Source organism: Anser brachyrhynchus, assembly GCF_964034855.1.
Source record: "Anser brachyrhynchus genome assembly, chromosome: 4".
NCBI lineage: Eukaryota > Metazoa > Chordata > Aves > Anseriformes > Anatidae > Anser > Anser brachyrhynchus.
In genome coordinates, this window is record NC_137698.1 from 78,658,626 (window position 1) to 78,679,401 (window position 20,776).

Consider the following 20,776-nt stretch of genomic DNA (forward strand, 5'->3'; position numbering starts at 1 on the left):
TTGGCAGGGGGCTGGGGTAACCAGGGGGCTTGGGGTGGGGGTAGGGGTAAGGGTAAGGGAAGGGAGAGGGACAGGGTCAGGGTCAGGGTCAGGACGGGGCGGTGTAGGGGAAGGGTAGTGTAGCCGGGAGGGCAGCTTGGCCACCGAGGGCGAAGGAGGAGGCGGCAGGCGGGCGGCGGGACGTAACTTTTATTAACCGTTAGAAACCATAAGAAACCACGTTATTGATTAAAGTTTTACATCCAGTACATTTTTCTTTTTCTTTTGTTCCAACTTCACAGGTCAGGGCGAGCGGCTGGCGGCGAGCAGGGCTGGGGCGAGCGCCCCGTGAGCGGGACCCTCCTGAGCCCCCCGGCTTGGTTTTGGGGCAGCAGCAGCTTGGGGCGGGTTTGTGGAAGCTTTACCCGGGTTTAGCCTGCCGAAGGTGCTCGCCGTTACGCTGCGGGGCAGCCTCCGCCTTCCCTGCCGCCCTCGCCGCCGAGCAGCAGGAGCAGGGGTCCCACGGGGCGTCCTTGGAGCATCCCAGGCTTCAGGGACTCTTTGGGAACCAAACCTGGGCCTGGCTCTCTCCGAAGTGAGCCCAAACATCCCCGACCATGTCAGGGCGAGGGGGTCACTTCTGTACCAAGCTGCCCCGAGTTTCCTCCCGGTTCAGCCAGGAGGGGAGGAACCAGGCTGAAACCCTCAGGAAACGCTGGGGGCACAGCTCCCCCGGGGAGGTGGCTGCTTGGGGAAGAGGGAGAAGCAAAACCGGGCAAGCCCCGGATCCGTCAGCAGGTCCTGCCTGCGGGACCCAGCGCCAGCCCGCTGCCAGCCCGCCGCTCGCTCTTAAATACCGAGTCTGCAGACCGGGGAGGATGAAGAACGGCGATATAAATATAAATTAAGTGACGTGGGGAGGGGGAAGGTCCTGCCGACATCCAAAACCTCAGTCAAACACAGCATCGCGACGTCGATGTTTGGAGCGCGGCAGCGGGTGCTGGTGTGGATGGGAGGGGAGGGAGGACGGGGAGCAGGAGCAGGCACCGGGGCCACCGCGAGCACGTGCCACACTTGGGGACAAGGGCATCTGCCTGCAGCCCCGGCAGGGCAGTGAGCTGTGGTCTGAGCCGAGCAGGAGCGGGGAGCATCCTCCGTGCCCCCAGCTCTGTCCCTGCCTCCTGCCAGCCCCCGTCCTGCCTCAGTTTCCCCACCCACGCTCTGGGCGCGGACCCCTCCTGGGCAGCTCCCATAAAGTGCTCCAGGCGTGAGTGACCGACAACTGCTGTGTCATAGAAATGCTTGATTTAAAGGAAAAATAGTCACTGGGACCTTGCCATAAAATCATTTCTTTTAAATATTTCCCTGCACTGTGGCTGGGGCCGCGTCCTCCCGCAGCAGGGGCAGGCTCGGGCACCGCTGCCTGCGGTTCCTGCTCCCGGCACCGAGCTGCACGGGCAGCGGAGGACGAAGGTCCCACGTCTGCCTGCACACACCCTCAGGGATTTGCTTTACCCTGGGCAGGGACCTTTGCTAGGAGGTTTCTGGTGTTATTTCGAACTTCTTTCTGCCTCTCTTCCCCAAACACATTAGTTCTGTTGGAAAAAGCAGAATGTGAGACTCTTAAAGCTGGCTTTCGCTCAGTGCTTACAAGGCTGGCTCTAGTTCCAGCTCCTGCTTTTCCTCTTTTCCTTTTCCTGGGCAGAAATCTGCAGAGCTTCCCCCACCCGCAGCAGACGTTGGGTGTGAGTGGTTTGGTCCCTGCAACCCCTGCAGAGCAGAGCAGCCCGCGGGGTTTCGCCATGGGCTTCCCAGGAAGCCTCTGCACCCGAACGCACGGCCCCATCCGCGGGGCGAGCCAGGGGTGCTCTGCAGGGCATCCTGCTGGGAATAATGCCACTGCAGGGCGTCCTGATGGGAATAATGCCACTGCAGGGCATCCTGCCAGGGCGATGCCTCCCCAGGGTGTCCTGCCAAGGGGATGCCACCGGAGCATCCTGCCCAGGAGGTGCCAGCCCAGGATCCTGCCTGCACGGTGCCGCCCAGGAGCAGCCCCAGCACCGCACACAGGCTGAGTCCTGCCCAGCGGGAAGCCGCCATCCCCACCACTGCCGGGGCTGAGCCCTGCTCCTGCCCAGCAGCGGGAGCAGGACTGGCACCGGGACCCTATGGCCACCGGGATGCTTCAAGAGAACCTCAGCCAGCGCTCAAAGCCCTTTGCAGGTGGGGAAACTGAGGCCCAGACGCTTGCCCAAGAACAGGCAGAGACACGGCCTGGTCCTGCCCTGCGCTCTCCCTTTCGGGTTGCCCTCCCGCCTGTCCCCAGCCCCAGGGACATGGTGACCCCAGCACTTTGGGTGACAGCCCGCAGGGACCAGGGCTCTGCGGTTTCACCCGTGCCGCTCCGTGGGACGTGAGCAAAGAGCAGGAGACGTCCACAGGGCATCAGCACCCCCTGCCCACCCCCGGGGGCTGCTCCTCTCCCACGGCAGAGACCACAGCATCGTCCTGCAAGCCCTGCCCAGGGGTACCTGGAAGGGGAGGTGGCCCCGGTGGATCCAGCGGCGTGGGAAGGGGACGCGGCGGTGCTGGTGACACGGGACACCCGGGAACCCAGGCGGCGGTGACCAGGCTCGGCGTCAGCCCTAGCGAGAGGAGGTGGGCGGTGTAGTCCTCGGTGGGATCTTAGCTCCTAGGGAGGGGGCCGGGCGTGCACGCACACACACGCACAGCACCCGGACATTTGGTAAAGTCTTTCAAACCCCACTCGCGAAACAAGCCCCGTGTGGGGCGCAGGGTGCGTGGGGACGGAGGGGGGGGCAGGACGCCTTTTGACACTCGTTTTCATTTAAGGGCTCGGCTTCTTGCTGGGTATAGAATTGTCTTTCCTTTCCAGCCGCGTGTAAGGCTCAAAAGCGGAGCTGCCCAGTCCATAAGTGCTCGGGAGGTCGTGCAGGCCGCCCAGCAGCGGCGCCCCGAAGCACAGCGGGGCCGCGGGCAGCCTGGCCGAGGAAGAGGAGGAGGAGGATGAGGAGGAGGAGGCGGCGAGGGCAGGGACCTGCAGGCTGAAGGCTCCGGTGCCGGGGGGGCTGCTGCGGCCGCCCAGCCCCGGTGAGGTGGTTCCCGGGGTGGCCACGCCGGACCCGCTGCCCGCAGGACTCCCGACGGGGTGGGAGGTGGGGGACAGGAGGCTGGGGGGGGCCGGGACGGAGAGGAGCCGGCCTTGCTCCAGCAGCCGGAGGATGTTGCAGGTGGCGAAGGACTCGGAGGTGGAGGTGGAGCGTTTCTCAGAGTCCCTGCTCTGGTCCTTCTTCTGCTTGGTGCGCCGGTTCTGGAACCAGACCTTGACCTGGGGAGGGGAGCGGGGGGACGGGGCAGGGGGGGGACAGAAAGGCACGGACAGAAAGACAGCACGGGGAGGGCAGGGACAGAGAGACAAGAACCAGGAGAGAGTGAGAGATGCGAGAGAGACAGACGTGTTAAAACAAATGCCCGAGCCCCGTGCCCCCGCAGAGGGGCTGCGGGGAGCCCAGCCCGCTGCCATTTCCAGAGAAACAGCAAATTTCTGAAACAGCAAAGCTCTGAAACAGCAAAGCTCTGTGCCTGCGAGGGGGACGCGGGGCCAGGGCCTGCTTCCCATGGTGCTGCCCGTGCCCACGGGTGCTCTCCTGGGGCAGCTGAGCTACGGGCGCTGGGCATCCCCTGTGGTGCCCCTAAACCCCAGCTGCGGCTCCTGCCACCCCTCCCTCGCTGGCACAAGCAGCAGGGGTGTCCCCGGCCGTGCTACGGTGCTGGGGTCACCTTCGGGGACAGCACGGCTCTGGTGGCCCTGAACATCTGAAGGCAGAGCCGCTTCCAGGCGTGAAGCCGCGGGGAACGGGGCAGGCATCCCCTCCCCAGGCTGCCTCGAGCAATCCCTGCTCCAGCCCCTCCATCCATCCTTCGGCCCGCAGGAACTCCAAAACTGGAGCTCGAGCACCTGAGTGCCCGGGTGGGACGGGCCCCCGGCCCCCTGCCCCGCATGTCCCTTGTCCCACGGCCGCCCTCCGTGCTGGGGCCGGCTCAGGGCTCAGCCTGCGGGTCGGGGCTGCCCCGGCACCCCTAACCTGGTGGCATCGCCACGTTTCTGTCCCTCCCTGGCAGAGCAGAGGGGTAGGAGAGGCAGAAAGAGACAGAGAGGGGAAGGAGGGACAGACGGACAGGCAGAGGCAGGTGAGGGAAGGAGACGGGTGGGAAGACATTCGTGTTAGCGCCTGGCAGGAGGGGCTGGCACCCTTGGGGCCGCTGCAGCATCGCCCCAGGACGGCCACCGAGCGGCACAGCCCTCGCGCGTCCCCCGGCACAATAGACCCACAGTGCAGAGCTAATGGACCGTGGGCTGGAGGAGGTCGCAGCCCCCGGCCCCTTTCCGGGGGAATAACAACGCAGATGTCTGCGCGAAGCCGGCCGCGGGCTGGGGCTGCTCGGGGAGGAGCAGGGACACCAGGACCAACATCCAGCACCTGAGCCTGCTGGACCACGCGCCAGCGCCAGCCCACGTCCTGCCCACACCCGTTCCCAAGGGGGGGGCCCTGCATGACCGCCCACCTCCACCCCAAGGGGCCCTGGGTCCCTCCTTGCCGCTGGGGTCCCCAAAGCTGATGTCCCCTTCTCACTGCCCCCATCCCTCCCTCCACATCGGTGAGCAGGACAGGCCACACACCTCCACCGCCCTGCATCCTGGGGCACAGCATCCCACCATGGGGTTCGCAGCCCCCGGCTCTTCTGGTGGGCACTCCGCAGGGCGGCCCCGTTCTCCGGGGAGGGGGCAGTGAGCCACCGGCTTAACCTGGTCCTCCTTGGGATGCCCAGCAGCAGCGCTGCGAGAAGAGGGCCGGGGAGAACAGTTCCCAGGCCAGAACGGGTCCTGCTGCTGCTCCGGGGGCTGCTCGGGGACAGCAGCCAGGCAGAAATGCGCAGCTCCAGCCCATGTGCTTCGAGCCCAGCCCCATCTGTTTCCTTCAGCCCCACATCCCCAGCACCAGTTTTCACCCCTGTCCGTGCTCTCCCAGTCTGAGCACGTCACCTCCCCGTGCCCTGGAGTGCCGGGGGGGTCTCACAGACCCATCAGCTTTTGGTGCAAAGGGAAACCGAGGCACGGACAGCCCCTGAGGAGCTCATTGCATTGCAAAGTACCCCGGATCCCAGCAGGGTGGGAAGCCGTGCTGAGCAGCACCAGCCAGGGCAGGGCATTACTGTGCTGAGGGACTTTGGAGCAAGCACCTGAGTGGAGGCACAGCCCCGTCACTGCGCACAGAGAAGGACAAAAGGCACCAGCGTGTCCTGCACGTGGGACGAGCGAGCCCCAGGGGACAAGGCCCGTGCAGCGCACCCACAGCAGCACAGCGGGGGCAGGCAAGGCGGACGGCGTCCCCTCACCGGTATTTTTCCTAAGACGAGAACCAGGAGGCACCAAGGGGGGTTTCCAGGTCGGGGCTTGGGTCGGCACCTGCGCCGCTGCCCTCTGCGCCCTGCGCCCCAGCCCAGCGCTGGGCTCCTCGTCCTCGCGCCCCCTGCCCGGCAGGGGCTCCTCCCGTCTGCGCGGGTGCCGTACCCGATGAGCAGGATCACATTTGCCCTCGTGGCTAAAGTTCATATCCAGCTTGTTGCTAATTAGTAGATCCATGTCCTTTTCATCCTCCATTACGATCAAGGGCTGCGTCTCTCTCGCCGGAGATGTAAATAAGCTCAGCCAGACCCGGTCCTCGACGAGTCCATGAGTAATTCCCCTCCAGCCCTTCGTCTTCCAGCAGTATCCGTCCCCACCTCCCCTCTCATACGGTTCTCGCCGCAGCCAGAGCTTTGCCAAGGTCTTATCCGGAGGCAGCGCCTTCATTTTGTCCTGGCAAAAAGTCGCCTCCTGCCCCCCCGGGTGCCGGCACGGAGGAGGCGGGCAGCACAGAGGTGAGCCCGAGGGGATACGGCTCCCAAGAAGCCTGGCAAGAGCTCTCACGTGGTGCTGCAGGTGTGAGGACAGGCACGGGCTGAGGCTTACAAATCTGCGAGCGTTTGGAGGAGTCCTGGTGCTGGGGACAGGCAGTTACCGCGCCACACGGCCAGGTCCAAGGGTGCCCAGCTGGGACGCGGGCACGCGCTTCCCGCCCCCGCCTGCACCAGAACGAGCAGAGCCGCTCCCAGCAGAAGGGTAAGGGAAGCGCAGGAGGAGCGCTGAGCACCGCGTGAAGGCAGGGCTGCGATTCCCTCCCCTCCCAAGCAGCTCCTGCCGCTGCGGGAGGTCCCCAGGGTCACAGCCAGCCCCGAAACCGCGCGCCCGGGAGCTGGGACGTGTGGCGCCGGAGGCACCATGTGAGCTCCCCGCGTCTGCAGGGCTTGGGCAGCCAGCTTCATTTAATTCAACTTAATGGTTTTATTTTATTTTATTAGTTAGTTTAACATATTAATTTTATATATTAATATTTTTGTTTACTTTCCTTTAAATGCACACCCGCCCAGCGCCTGCCCTGTGCCAAAGCGAGCAGCCAGACCAGCAGGGGCACAGCCAGGAGCACCCAGCTGCTGGGCATTTCCCTGCACGAGGCTTCCCTCACATGGGGAAGGGTTCGTCCCCCGCGAGCTCACTGCCAGAGGCCCCCCGGGACCCCCCGGCAGCCCCCACGTTGTCTCATGGTTTCTCCGTGGGCCCCCTCGCGCCGCACCCTGTGCTGGTGCTGCCCCCCCCCCCCAGCATCCTGCAGCGCATGGGGGCTGCAGGGAGAGGAATTAAAGATTCCTCGGGCTGGAGGAGGCTGGATTCCTGCCTCCATCCTGCTCTGATAGGGGAAAAGGGTCACTGGGAGGAGCGGGGTGAGCCCAATGGGGCAGTGCCCTGAGGTGGAGAGTGGCCGATTCCCTTCCTCTCTGAGCAAAGCTGCTGCCAAACACTGTCCCCCTGTCCCCCTGTCCCCCTCCAGCCCACCTCCGAGGCCAGGCTGAGCACCACCAGCCCCCCTGTGCCCCCCATACATCACAGCAGCAACGTCTCCGACCGCCCCCCCCGGCTCCCCGCTTGGCAGCCGAGCAGCAGAGCCGCGTGCTCGGTGCCACCAGCTCCCCTGCACTGGGAGAACGACTCAAAATGCCACCGAGCACCGGAGCTTCCCAGGGCTCCGCTGTGGGGATGCTCCGAGAAGTCACTCCGTCCGTCTGTCCACATGCCAAGCAGTGGGACGGACGCACATGGGCTCTCCCCATGCTCAGGCTGCCCAGCAAGGCGCAAGTGCCCGCATCTGGGTGGGAAGATTCTATACAAGAGACTTCACCAGCACGTGCCAGCAACACCGAGTGCTTTAAAGCATCCCCCAAACCAAACAGTCACTGCACCTGCTTCTCTGCACCGCCAGTGGAAAAGCCGCCCGAGGGGCAGCCAGGATTTGGGGTGCGCAAAACCACCAGGGGACTGGGGGGGCTGGGGCAGGAGGAGGGCACCAGGAGCCCCCCCAGGGGTCCCCTGCAGGGAGCTGTGCACAGCGGCTGCCTTCTGGCATGGCCCCATGCGCCCACACACTGCGCACGCGCGTGTGCTCTGATCCACGCGCGCTCCTGCCCACACGTGTGCGCTGGCACGGGCAGCACCACGTGCGCACGCTCACACCCTCGGCAGCATCCTGCTCGCAGCCAGCCGTGGGGCCACGTCTCCCCCGAGGGGAGAAGCAGGCCTGGGGGCACGGCCCCCCGGGGGAACAAGGCCGGGCAGCGGGGATGCTGCTGCACGGAGCAGCGGCTGCAGCACGTGCGGGCAGCCCTGGGCAGGCTCCTCCTGGCTGAGCCCGAGCTGCTGCAGCGTCAGGAACGGGCACAGGGCCCTGTGCCATGAGCACGGCTCTCACACGGCTGCGGGCAGCGTGGGGCACCAGGAGCAGGAGCCCACACGAGCCCTGCAGGGGGGGAGTTGGTCCCCAACGCCTTCGCCCCCCGCCGCCTCCTTCCGTGGCTGAGCCGGGGCTGCAGTGCTGGGAGCGGCCGCCGGGACCCTGCTCGGATCCCTGCCCTCCGCCCGACACCTCTCAGCTACAAAAGAAACGATTTCCAAATGATTAACCCCGATTAAGGCCCCCAGCCGGCGGGCCAAGCTCCCCGTGCCACTCCGGGGTGGGAAGGTGGACGGAGCCCGTGGCTGGGGTGGGGAGGGAGCCCGCATCGTGGGGAGGGAGCCCAAATTGTGGGGAGGGAGCCCAAACCACGGGGAGGAAGCCCACATTGCAGGGCAGGAGCCTGCATCGCCCTGGGGCATTTGGAGCATCCCGGAGCCCAACGAAGCGTTTTGGCTGCAGTCCCCCCCTGCTCCGCTCGCCCGTCGCTGCCCCAGGCCCTGCGAAAGGTCCCACAACATTTCCCTCCCCACGCCGGTCCCCACCTAGCCGGATACGGCCCCTGGGCACTGCCCTCCTCCCTGCACACCCATTTTTCATGTCACAGGGCACCCAGCAAACGCGTGGCACCGGCAGGAGGCTGAGCGGCGGCACGACATTTCTCCGTGTGGTCCCAGTTCACTGGAGGAGCCGAGCAGAGCCCGAAGCCGCCGCCGCTGCCCACCCAGGTCGCGTGCCCTCAGCCCTGCTCACTAAGCCGTGCCGGCGCGCTCACACTCGCGCAGGCGTGCACGCTCGCCCTCGCCATCTCCCCCCGGCCGCCCTGCCCTTCCCCACGCTCCCCGTCGGGAAGGCACCGAACCTCCCCAGCCCACCGGCACCTCCGCGCCCCACGGTCTGGAGCTCCCCATCCCCTGGCGCTGGCGGCCTCGGGCCTTGCCACGTGGGGGACACGGGGCTGGGTGTGGGCCGGGCAGGGGGGGGGGCTCGCCTGTTTTTTTTTAACGCCGTTTGTTATTTAACAGCCCTGCCCCGGCAGTGACCCCGGTGCTGTGACGCGCTCCGCGCCGTGCGCCTCCGTCGCGCCGGGCAGCTGGGCGCTTCGCAGCGCCAAGCGAGGCCATTTCGCCACCGGTGCTGGCCGCCCGGGGTTAGCTCCCCGCCACTGCGCCCACCGTGGCGCGGGGAAGGTGGGAGGCAGCCTGCCGCAGTCCCAGCTCCCAGCACACCCGGCTGCCCTTCCTCCTCCTCTTCCTCCTCCTCCTTGCACCACAGCCGGCAGAGCCCTCGCGCGTTGCGTAAGCCGGCGGGCTGCCTGCCCAAGAGGTTTTGTAACCGCACGGTGGCCGCGCAGACGCTGCCTTCTCGCCAGCCCCAGCGGTGATGGGAGCCGGCGCTGAGCACCCACCCCCAGCCCCGAGAGTGCCGTGGTGCAGCACCCACACCGAGCCCTCCGAAACGCCCGGGATGGACGTGCTCCGGGCCATGGCTGTGCCTACAACGCACGACAGAGCGCGTCTGCAACAAGCACTGGGAGCCCTCCCCACCACGCCGTGCTCCGAGCCCCTCTCTGCCCCGGCACTGCTGCCGGGCTGAAGGCAGACACCAGCCCTCAGCCTCCCTGTGCCCTGCAGCTCAGGACCATTCCGGCTTGCCAAGAGCATTGCAGGATGCTGTAACGCCCCGGCAGGGCTGTGTGAGACGGGGCTGGGCACGGCTGGGTGGGAGCAGCGCCCTCCTCCACCCGGCCCCACCGTCTCTCGCAGGGGGCAGACAGCCAGCGAGTGCCGAAACCAGGTGGGGACGACCTCAAGTCTCCTCTGAGGCTCCAGCAAGGCTGTGGGATGTTTCTCCCCATCTATAAAAAGACTCAGGGATCTAAAAAGTGGTCTTGGGGAGGAGACAGACCTGGAGGTGGGCAGGGAGCAGTGTGGTGGGAGCCCCAGGCAGCACCGGGGTTCGGGCTGCAGGGTTGGGGTTCCCTGCGCCAGCGGCACCAGAAAATGGGGTGGCATCAGAGCCGGCCCCCGGAACTCCCATCAGAACCGCTTTCCATCAGAAAGCGGCACTTTTAGGAAACTCCTTCCCCATAATTGCACCCACTGCGATCAGTGGAGCTTGTTCGGAGAACACCCAGCGCCCTCTCACATTTCAGAACCACAGCCCTCAATCACAAACTCTGGGATTATCTCCATTTGCAACTGGAAGTGCCCAATGATACGAACCTCAGTTAAATTTTCCACCTTTATTTACACTGACCATTTTGCTTAGCGCCAGCTGAGTTTGGGGGACTATAGGAGCACCCAAGCCTTTTGGATTACTCCCTAAACCATCTCTAGAGCAGCTGTCTCACAAAAACTCCAAAAACAGGTGAATTTTGGGTGGTGGATGGGTGGGAGGATGGAGGGGAGGATGGATGGGTGGATGGATAGGAGGATGGACAGGAGGATGCATGGATGGGTGGATGCCTCCTCAGGAAAGAACGTACTTGGCTCTGACAACTATCTATTCTGCATGGTCGGGAAAAGGGATTTCCAACAAAGCTTTGGAAATTTATCTTCCCCACATGCTGAGGACTGCAGAGACCCCAAGGACGACGAGTGCTCTGCCCCATGGCACGAGGCCCAGCCTGGTGGCCCTACCTGCCCCTTACGCTTCGGGGTGGCTCTGACGCACGGATCCCACCTGGGGCTCTGGATGGCTCTCACCCCCTCCGGACCGCAGCTTTCCTGTGGTTCTCCGCGCAAGAGGCCAGCAGACCGTTGTTTCATTGTTCTCTCGATGCAGGGGCCGATAGTTGTTAATGACTGGAGGTGCGATTAATTTTTAACAGCGTCATCTTAATTGTCGTGCTATAAATAGACCTGCCCGCCCCTCCCCTGGCTCGGCTGCTTTCTCACGTCTGTTTTGCTCGGAGTCAGGGGGAAAAGTCCTGGAAGCCTTGTGCGGGGGGTACCCCCCCACCATGGAGGATGCTCGGGGGTCGGGCTGTGGGGCTGAGCATGGCCCAGGACCCTGTCCTGAGCAGGCTCTGCCAGCCGGACCCGCTGCGGGGCACGCAGCGTGGTGCTGGGACCTCTCCTCTCCGTGCCCCACCATCGCTCTACAGGGGGTGTCCAGATGCTACAGGGGAGCCCAAAAGCTCACCGAGGTCTCCCCGGAGGTGCACGGTCTGAGGCCCGCCAGCAGTGCTCCAGGACACGGCCTCGCCCCCCACGGCCACCCCCGTCCCCCAAGGGGGCTCCTGCGTTTGGAGGAGGGAGCGGGCTTGGAGCTGGGCACCGCACGGAGAGCATCCGGCACAGCAAGCCCGGTCCTCAGCCCCTCGGGCACCCCGGGTGCCCCGCGCACAAAAGGAACCTGGGGTGAACGTGTGCCACCTCTGTCCTCACCCCCATGACATAGGAAGAGCTGGCAAAGGCAGCAGGTCACTTGAACCTGAGCCTGGCATTGAACTCCTGACCCAGAAAGCAAAGCCTCCTGGCCCAGGCAAATCCCCCCAGCCAGCCCACCCCTCCTCGCCTCCCGCCTGGGGATTTGTAGGAATTATCCTCCCCGCGACATCCCCCCGGGGTCGTTCTGCCTCGCCGCCGCCTCGCCACTTGGCTTTTCCATCCCGTAACGACCCTAAGAAGGGGCACCTTGCCCTAACGCCTTGGGGTAGGGATGCGCTGCCTGGAGACAGCGGGAGAGGGGCTGCTGCTGGGGGGACTCGGGCAGCCCCCGCGCACCGCCCCGGAATGAGATGGGATGAGAGAGCCCACTGGGATGTCCCCGTGCCAAGACAGGATGAGGGGACCCACCGAGATGTCCCCATGCTGAGACGGGATGAGGGAGCCCACGGGGATGTCCCCGTGCCAAGATGGGACATGGGAGCCCACCGGGATGTCCCACTGGGGACGAGGGAGCCCACCAGGACATCCCAGAGGGCAGGGATGCATTTCCAAGCCTCTGCTTTACAAGCTAATGGAAGCACTCTCCGGGCTAATTAAACTTGCTTAGCACTAAACTGCCATTTCCACGGATTAATTAGAAAGAAAGAACGCAAACGGCACTGGGCTGGGGCCAGCGCAGCGGCCGGCAGGCAGAGCAGGCGCTGGGCCTCCTGCCTGGAGGTGCCCCCCTGGCCCTCGCCCGGTGCCCAGCAGTCCCCCAACTCCCCTGGGGAAGGCAGAGCCGGCCCAGCCCAGCAGACGGACACGGGGACAAGGCACAGGGGGGTGCAAGGTGGCCTGGAGCAAGGGGAGACACTGGTGGCGGTGTCCTGGGTGCTCCCCCATCCTCGGTGAGCCCCCACCCCAGGGCTGGGGCCAGAGAGGAGAAACCCAGAAGATCCCGGCTGCCCAAAACAGAGGTGAGCTGCTCCGGCTTCCCTGCAATGCGCTGCAGTTGCCTCCTTCCTCCAGGACCACCGAAAAGCAGGACCAGATGCTGGGGAAGTAAAACAGGACCCCAAAGACGCCTGTTTTCTGAGTCAGGATCCCTCGGGGCCACACCGAGGGGCAGCCTGGCTGCGGCCCCCCAGCTGTGCCGCCACCGTGTCCCTTCCCACCTCGTCACGCTGCCTGCGCCCTCTCCTTCCGCAGGGACGGATCCTTCCCTCCCCGACTGCTGGCAGGGGCAGAGCCCACCCGGGCAGTGCTGGCCCTGTGTGCGTGGGGCAACATGGGGGGTCCCGCCACGGGTGCAATTCGAGGTGAAATCAAGGAGGGAGCGCAAAGGGTCTGCCCCACGGTCCCAGTCACCGGCACAATGCCGAATTCGACCAAGAGCGAGCCACAGGACGCTGGTGGCTGGAAACTGCACAAAACATCGGATGGAGCAGTCACCCCACGGACTGCCCTGGGTCCTGGGGGCTGGATAGCTCACTGGGACGGAAACCACCCAAAGCATGAGAAATGCAGTAATTATTGCAAAAATTGGATTTTCCCTGCCTGAGGCAATGGGCGCAGGGGAGCCCCGTGGGACAGGAGTGGCTGGTGCCGAACCCCCAGCTCTGGGCCACATCTCAGGGGGGGAGCGTGGAGCGTGGGCCATGCAGCACGGATACGTCCCCCAGCCAGGGGGGCATCACCAAGCTGCTGCCACAAAACCTCCCCACCACAGACAGCAACGCCTGGGTGTGTAGAGAGCCTGCAGCGCCGACCCAGGGGCCCCCACCTCGCCAGCGAGAGCGGGGCCGGGGAAGGACGGCGGGGGGCACGGAGCTGCCACTGGGAACTGGCTGCAGGGGAAGAAAGGCCGTGAAAAGCACAGAAGGGGATTTAAGAAGACAGAGATGAAGGAGAGCGATGGGGAAAAGAGGATGCGGGAAGGAGAAGAGAAGAGGAGAAGAGACAGCCGTGGCCTACAGGGTGTGAATTTTCTCACCGAGCGACGAACACAGCACCGAGGCACCAAGCAACCAGACGCTGGGCCCCGACACGAAGGCTGCGCCTCCCCTCCTGCCAGCCCCGGGCTGCGGCAGCCAGCACCCGCCCGGCCCCGCTGCCCTCCCCTGCTCGTCCCCAGCATGGCCCCGCCAGCGCCATGCTGCTGGCACCGGCTGCGTCCCCAGGGCTGGCACCGCGGGGAGCAGACCCCGAGCGCAGGACCCGGGGTGCTTCGCTCCTCACCGCGCTCAGCCGTGCCGCCAGCAGCTCCCGGGATGCATCCCGCGGTCAGAAACCTGCTCCCTGCCACCGGCAGGGCGAGGGGGTATTGGGGTTGTGTGGGGGGCTCTGCTCCTCCCCGCTCCCCTCGCAGGGCAGCGCAGCGGCCAGAAGGGGGATGCCGTGGGGGTCTCCCCGCAGCCAGACCCCCAGCACGGCACGTGGCAGGAGCCTGAAGCCAGGGGCCGGGCTGCTGGCAGCAAGGGAAGTTTTGTTCTGTGATAATTTAGGAAAAAATGAGATTATTTCCAATCTGAATGTGGGAGAACTCGTAACTGTCTCCAAACGTGCCTTACCGGCCAGACGGAGCAGGCGGAGTTATTTTGGTAGTTCCCAGCTGTGCTGTTTGGCACTGGTGTCTTCATTAAATTTATTGTTATAATTATTTTTGCATTTATTTTCGAACCCAAACCACTGCAACCCCAGCAGACGCACTCATGCTTAGCAGACGTCACCACAACCCCCTGAGCACGGCACAAACTCCTCCACCTCCGCTCGCCCGGACCGCGCAGCCCAGCGCAGCTCTCCCCGCGCCCCGCAGACCTTGGCAGAGCTGTGCCGGGGCAGGGTGTGTGCACGCCCTGGGTTTATGGCGTGGGTTAACCACCACAGAGCAGACCTGGACCGCCCGCATGCAGCCTGCTCCCAGCAGCACCGTGCGCTCCTGCCCGACCACGCTGTGCCGCGGGCGCTGCCGTGAGCGTTTTGGGGCAGCACCGAGAGTTTTGGGGCAGCGCCACGGCACCGGGGATGCTCCCTGCAGACCCCACGTGGGTGCTCGGCCCCCCCTTAATGGGCAAACTGACCGCTCCTTGGCTCAAAAAGAAATAGGGCGAGGGCACCTCGCACACAGCACCATGCACACAGCACCGTGCACGCTTCTCCCAGCTCCAGACCGAAACGCGAGCGAGCACCCGGCCACCCCGGCACGCACCGAGCCCCTCCTTGGGGGCTGGAGCTGGGGGCTGGGGTCGGCCGCAGGCTCTGCACCGGGACAGCTCTCCCCCTCCCCTGCGCCCACCTTCCCCCTCCCCACGTCCCCGGGGAGGCCCAGGGGAGCCGGGGATGGCAGCGGGACGGCGGCTGGCCCCTTACCTGCGTCTCGGAGAGGTTGAGCTGCCGCGCTAGCTCGGTCCGCTCGCGGCCCACCACGTACTGGCAGCGCTGGAACTCCAGCTCCAGGCGGTAGAGCTGCTCCGCCGTGAAGGACGTCCGCGTGCGCTTGGGCCGGTCCAGGTCCAGGCCCTTGGGGAGGACGATCTCCCGAATCGTCCCTTTGGCATCTAGGGGGAACGGGGAGAGGGGCCGTCAGGGGGGGAGCCTCCGCAGGGGGAAAAAGCTTGGCTGGGGTCTGGGGGAACTGGTCCGAAGCACCCGCTACAGGGGGAGGAAAATCTTCCTTAAATAAGGCTGCACAACGAGGGCCGGGGGGCGGTTTTGTTCCTGGGTTCAATGCAGGAGTAACTCTGAGAAATCGCCCGAGCCGTGGCTAGGAGAGGTGACACCGCATAGTTCAATTGTCCCCTCCGGCCCCAAATGCTACACATTTATAAATCTCCAGGGAGTGTTAACAGTTCTTCATGAAAACAGGGATTTTTTTTTTCAAAATGGAAAATAGAAACCAAAAAACTCCTTAAGGAAAATGAAGCGTTTGGTCACAGATAAAATAGTATCTGAAAGCCAGAAGCAGAAGAGAGTTGTATACCAAGAAAGAGTTCAAATTAAACTGAATTTTAATTAAAAAGAAATTTCATTTTTTGTTTATGTCCTGCCTTTAGAATATTGGGGGGAAAAAATCCCTGTTGAAATTCCCTTTTCATAAAGGTATTCTCACTGCAGGAATACTCTCATTACAAGCCAGCAGCCCCCACTTCTGGGGCAGTTCTCTCTCATTGAGCCCCTTCTGGATGTGCTGTGTGCCTCGGGATGCTCCCGAGCCCCGGAGGACAGGGTTGGGGGGTGCTGGTGGGACAGGGCTGGGACCAAAACGGCGCGGCACCACCGAGCGCTGCCAGCCCCAGCGTGCCCGGCCCCACCGGCTGCGCAGCGCCTGCACCTTCTGAATGCTTCACCATGGGGCAAAACCACCATGACCAGTCACACTGGAGCAACTGGGGGGTCTCAGGGCTGCGTTTGAATACTCCAAGGTAAAGGAGGCTTTTGTTAAGAATAAAACTGTTGCACGTGGAGAGCAACGAGACCCACAGCGGCTTTGCAGCCGGGGGGGGGTTCCCAGCTGCCCCGCTGCGGAGGCTGCAGATTGTACCAGGCTGGGACTGCTGCTGCCCAAAGCCTTCCTCGGGGAAACACAGGGGGATTCGGCTCCCACATTTCCCGCACCAGACCCTTCCATGCTGCAGGATGCTGCCTGCAGCCTGTCCCAAGGAGCCCCAGCATTACTTTGCACTGACGGGGTGCTCGCCCTGCTACCTACCGAGGGGTCTGGGCATTAAAAATTGCCCTTGCAAACTCCCTGCTGGGTTCCTCCAGCACTCCCAGAGCACAAACCCCTCGTGCTTGCCATCCTTTGCGCTGCCTTTCCTTAGACACCACGGGCACAGCGCTAATCACCAGCAACACTGGTAGAGCCCCGTTGAAGCAAAGCCTGGCTGCAAAAGCCCCCGGTTCTGCCAAGCGCCTTTCCTGCAACGTGCAGGGTAAAAACCACTCGCGGAAACCACGGCGAGGCCGCTGCAGGCAGCCCGCTTCCCAGCCCCTGGCTTCAGGGCTCCCCAGCCCCGCGGGACCCAAGGGCTCCAGCAGCCCCGGCTGGAGGTAAGTTGCTTTCTCTTTCTGGCTGACTCAGGCGTGAAAGGATTATAAAGCTGCTGGAGCAGGAAGGGGGAAACAGCGAGGAGGAGACAGGGAGGGGGCGATGGAGCTGGCAGGGGGACGACGGGAGCGGGGAGCAAGCACGGGCTTGGGAGAGGCACCCGAGTCCTGAAGCTGTTTTCCTACCATCAAGCCGTGGTGCGTGGCAGCGGCACCATCCCGGCGGCCGGAGCCCGACCCAGGATGGAGCACGGCACCGCAGGAGGCGCTGGGACCGCAGAGCGCATGGGGAGGGCCGGGGGGGAAAAGACGGTCTGGGGGAGGCAAGGAGCCTGTGCTGGCCTCTGGCCAGGCAGGGAAGGTGCCCTCTGCCCCAGGGTATCTCCAGCAGGATTAGGACGCCGGTCTGTGAACCGTTTTGCAAGGGGCAGAGCGTTGGCTGGGATGGCGCCCAGACCACGTCCGCACTCCGCAGCCACCCCGAGGTCCCCCAGCACAACAACAGCCGGGGCTGTAAGCAAGGAGCAGCCAGCAGAGACCTCCACGCTGCCCAGCCGCAGCTGCAACAACGTGCCCCTCCGCCCTCGCCGCTCCACACGGCCCTGCTGGCATTATTAGCGGTATTATTAATTGTTATTTCCCCCGCCAGCTGGGTGCAGGGAGGGGGAGCGGGCTGGGTGCGATGCGTGCAGAGCCGCAGCACGCCGCGCCAGCTCGGCAGGGCCCCGTGCCCCAGCCCTGCAGCACTCACAGCAGGGCTGCGAGGTGCCCACCCGCACAGGTCTGGGGGGCCTGCAGCCAGCCCCCGGTGCCAGGAAGGGCAGAAATCCCATTAGGGGATTACAGACCCCAAAGAGCCCCTAGGTCCTGCCACGGCAGCTTTGCAGCCTCCCTGGTGCGGTTGTAGTGAGTCGGTCTGCTCTTGGGGACCGGGAGCGCTGATGGCAGCACATCCAAGGCAAAATTTGGGACTGAAATCCCTGGAAAGAGGGCTGGTGCCAAAAGGACTGGTCCTCTGCCTTGGCGGCTAAACACGACGAGGCCCTACAGCCAGACAGGGCCGGCAGCAGGAGTGAACGGAGAGCAGGCAGCAGCTTTGGGCAGCCGACCTCGGCACTGGCAAACAGCGATTTTACAGCAAGCACACGCTGTGCAGCGCATCACACATGGGCTCCCCCGGCACATAAGGGACACATCACGCACTGCAACACAGCGGAGCCAGACCCAGGCTCGGGGACACCGCACACACAGCGGGCGTGCGGGGCGCTCCCCCAGTACACACCAGCTCACACCACGCACACCCATGTGCACTGACACAGCTGCCGGGACACCCCTGGGGCTCACAGCGCCTCGCCAGCCCCCAGTATGCGCACGGGGCTGCTGCAGCCCCCCATGCCCCAGGAAGAGGAGAACGGGAGAAGCGGGGAGCACCCCGGGCAGCCGCACCCGTGGGCACAGCGGCGTCTGCTGGCTCCGGTACGGCGCAGGTCCCAGTGCATGGGCTCAGCCTGGCCGAGCCGCCGGGGCTCCCGGAGTGCATAGCCCCCAGCCAGGGGGAACGTGGGCCCCCAGGTCGGGAACAGGGCCCGTGCTGGGAGCAGCACACGGGGAGATGTGGCCCCGTTCCCCCAGGACGTTGCAGCCCCTCCATGCCCAGCCCTGAAACAGCAAAGCGCTGCTGGGATCCCCCGCCCAGGCCTGGGGACACGGCTGGAGGATGGGGGCGAGGTGGGGGACAGCGGGCCCGGGTGCACCCCGCCGCGATCCATCCCTGGCGTGGGGGAAATAAAACACTGGGAGGGAGCTGGAGCAGCGGGGAAAACAAAATCACCTTCTGGGAAACCAACGCCGAGCGGCTTCCCTGGCGCTGCCCGGTGCTTGGCACCGAGCCCTTCACCGGGAGCGGGTCCCGGGCCGGCCCCGCCGCCGCAGGTGCCCCCGGGGCCGTTCCTCAGGGCCGGGGGCTCCCCGCCAGGGCCCCGCTCGCTGCCTGCTGAACTCCGCCGGTTTGCGCCCTTCCTCCCCGCCACCATTTTGTCCGCGCCATGGCGGCTGCAGCAAGATGGTGCGACCGGCCGCTGCCCGGGGAGAACCGGGGCCGGGGAGAACCGGGGGCACCCCCCCGAGCCCCGGGCCGCCCCCGGGCCGCTCCCAGCCCGGCCCCGCCGGGACCGCGGCCGAGCCCGGGCAGAGCCGGGCCTGACCCCGGCCTGACCCCCGCCGGCCTCGGCGGCCAACCGGGGGTGCCCCGGGCGCGTCCCGCAGCCACCGGCCCCGGGCTCCCACCCGCTCCCACCCGGGGCACCGGGGCCGCCGGGGGGGGCTCGGGCTGCCCCGGGAGAGGTCTCCCGACAGGCGCCTATCGCGACATGCGGGAAGGGCCTCGCTGCGCGGCGAGCCCCGAGCGCGGCTCCCTGCAGCCCGGGCGCGTCCCGCGGAGCATCCGCGGCTCACGGCTGCCAAGCGCCACCGAGCCTCCGCCGGGCCACGGCTGCTCGAGCCGAGCCGCGCCGAGCCGGGCCCGCTCCTGGGAGCCAGCGGAGACGCGGCTAAAGCCGGGAGGGGGACGCGGCCGTGCCGGGACCGGGGCTGCGGCTGCCGCCGCGCCCCGAGCGCTGGGGAAGGGACCGGGGAAGGGACCGGGGAAGGGACCGGGGAAGGGACCGGGGCAGAGCCCGGGCGGCCCCGGCCCTGCTCGCCCAGCGGCCTCCGAGCCCCGGCTCCCGCGGCGGGGTCGCGGTGCCCGCAGCCCGGGAGGACGCGGCGCTGCCGGCCGGGAGCACGGGGCCGCCGAGCGCCGGGCACCGCCCGCCCCGGAGCCCCAAACTTTCGGGGTTCGCCTCCGGCCGGTGCCGGGAGCCGCGGGCCGGCGGCGGGGAGGGATGCTCGGCTGCCCGCTGCCTGCTGCCCGCCGCCCGCTGCCTGCCGCCCGCTGCCCGGGCAGAGCCGAGCCGAGCCGAGCCGAGCCCGCCGCGCGCCCCCAGCCCCAGCCGGGCGAGTGATATTATAAAGGGAAAAAAAAAAAAAAAAAAAAAAAAAGAAATAGCCCCTAACTCGCCGCAGCTCCGTGACGCTTTTCTCCTGCGACACCGGTTTAAAAGCGAAGCTGCTCCGCTCGCCCTTCTCCCGCTGCGTGCGCGTCCCCCGAGCGGGGCAGGGCCGGGCAGGGGTCGTGGACCCCCGCTGCACCCCCCGCCCCGGCCGGGCAGAGCCCTGCTGCGGCCCCGGCCCCGCTCCCGGGACCGCGGGGAGAGCGGCCCCGTGCCCGCCGCGCGGAGCCGAACCGGGGGCAGCGGCGGCGGGGCCGGGAGGCCGGAGCCCGCGGCCGGCCGGCGGCGGGGCCGCACCGGGAGCACCGGGAGCGGGGCCGGGCGGGTGCGCGCCGCCCGCCGCTGGCAGCCGGAGCCGCGGGCAGGAGCGGGGAAGCGCTGCCGGGGGGGTACCGGGGCCGGGGCCGTACCTCGCACCAGGATGCGGCGGCAGTAGTCCGCCTCGCCGGGTCCCGACGGGCTCTCGGTGTCCGGGGCGCACTCCTTGGAGGAGCCGGGGCCGACCGCCGACGTTCCCGGGATGTCCTTGAAGCCGCCGCCGCCGCGCAGCGCGCTCTCCAGCTCCGCCCGGGTCGGTGCCTTCTCCCGGGCCCGGCCGGCGGCTCCGGGCTCGGCCAGCAGCACGGGGCTCCTGCCAGGCTCGGCCCCTCCATCGCTCATCCCTGCGGGCGCCGCGGCGGGATCAAACATCAGGAGGGAGAGAGAGAGACGGAGAGAGGGAGAGAGGAGGCAAGACTAGGCGGGGGGAGGGCAGCCCCCCCTCCCCAGACCCCTGCCCCTCCCCGCCCCTCCCGGCCCCCCCGGGGCTCGGCGCCCTGGCAGAGCCGGGGGCTCGGCGCCCCGCTCGCCCCCATGGCCGCGGCCCGCCGGCGGCCGTCGCCCTCCCGCCTGCGGGCGGCGGAGCCGGCCCCGGGGCTGGCATTTAAAGCTCGCCCCCTCCCCGCTCCGGGGGGGGACGGAGACGGGGACGGCGGGGTGCCCCCCACCCCCGGCAGGGCACCCCACGGGAGGGGGGGTTCCGGGGCCGAACGGGAGTTACAAACTTTGACAGCCCCCCCCCCCCCCCCGCCGCCCCCCGGGTGTCCCCCCCCCCGCGCCCTCCCCAGCTCCACCTCCCGCGGCACCTCGCTCCGGGCAAACTTCAGGCGCTCCGGCTGCCCCCGGCGCCGCGCTGCCCGCCCATGGAGCTCCCGGCCCGGCCCCGCCGAGGACCGGCGGCGGCGGCGGCGGAGGCGGCGGCGGAGGCGGCGGGGCCGCGCCGCGCCGGGCACCGGCCGCCGATCCGCGTGCGGGGAAATCAATACCGGGAGGGGGGCGGCTGGGGGGCACGGAGGGGAAGGGGAGGCGGCGGGGAGGGAGCTGCGGAGGAAGCGGGCGGGGTGGCGGCGGGAGGACGGGCGCTGCTGCTCCGGCCCGGCCCTCCCCCGCGCCGCCGCTCTGCGCTGCGCATCCCCGGCCCCGCGGCGGCGGCGGCGCG

At 66.7% G+C, this 20,776-nt stretch overlaps 2 protein-coding genes across 14 annotated transcripts in view; both read right to left on the reverse strand.

Moving 5' to 3' along the window:
• Window positions 1-20,776, reverse strand: part of ATP6V1B1 (ATPase H+ transporting V1 subunit B1) — a 40,442-nt gene that overhangs the window by 16,895 nt on the left and 2,771 nt on the right. The gene's annotated exons all lie outside the window — the stretch shown is intronic.
• VAX2 (ventral anterior homeobox 2) lies at window positions 47-20,513 on the reverse strand. Of its 4 annotated transcripts, XM_080589737.1 has the most exons (5): window positions 20,424-20,513; window positions 19,710-19,961; window positions 14,573-14,760; window positions 4,086-4,115; window positions 47-3,328 (listed from the first exon to the last, which is right to left on the reverse strand). In XM_080589737.1, the coding sequence occupies exons 2-5, from the start codon at window positions 19,957-19,959 to the stop codon at window positions 2,828-2,830; spliced, it is 969 nt and encodes a 322-aa protein (XP_080445863.1). In that variant the 5' UTR covers window positions 19,960-19,961; window positions 20,424-20,513; the 3' UTR covers window positions 47-2,827. The 4 variants fall into 4 exon arrangements, with proteins under 4 accessions (XP_080445863.1, XP_080445862.1, XP_080445864.1 ...); XM_080589736.1 differs by lacking the exon at window positions 20,424-20,513 and having other exon boundaries at window positions 19,710-20,383; XM_080589738.1 differs by lacking the exons at window positions 4,086-4,115; window positions 20,424-20,513 and having other exon boundaries at window positions 19,710-20,385.

Coding starts and splice junctions, on each gene's coding strand:
- VAX2 (XM_080589735.1), bottom strand. CDS start 4,712: ATGCTGTGCCCCAGGATGCAGGGCGGTGGAGGTGTGTGGCCTGTCCTG. Junction 3,329..4,085: donor AAACGTGGCGATGCCACCAG/GTTAGGGGTGCC, acceptor TCCCCTCCCCAG/GTCAAGGTCTGGTTCCAGAA.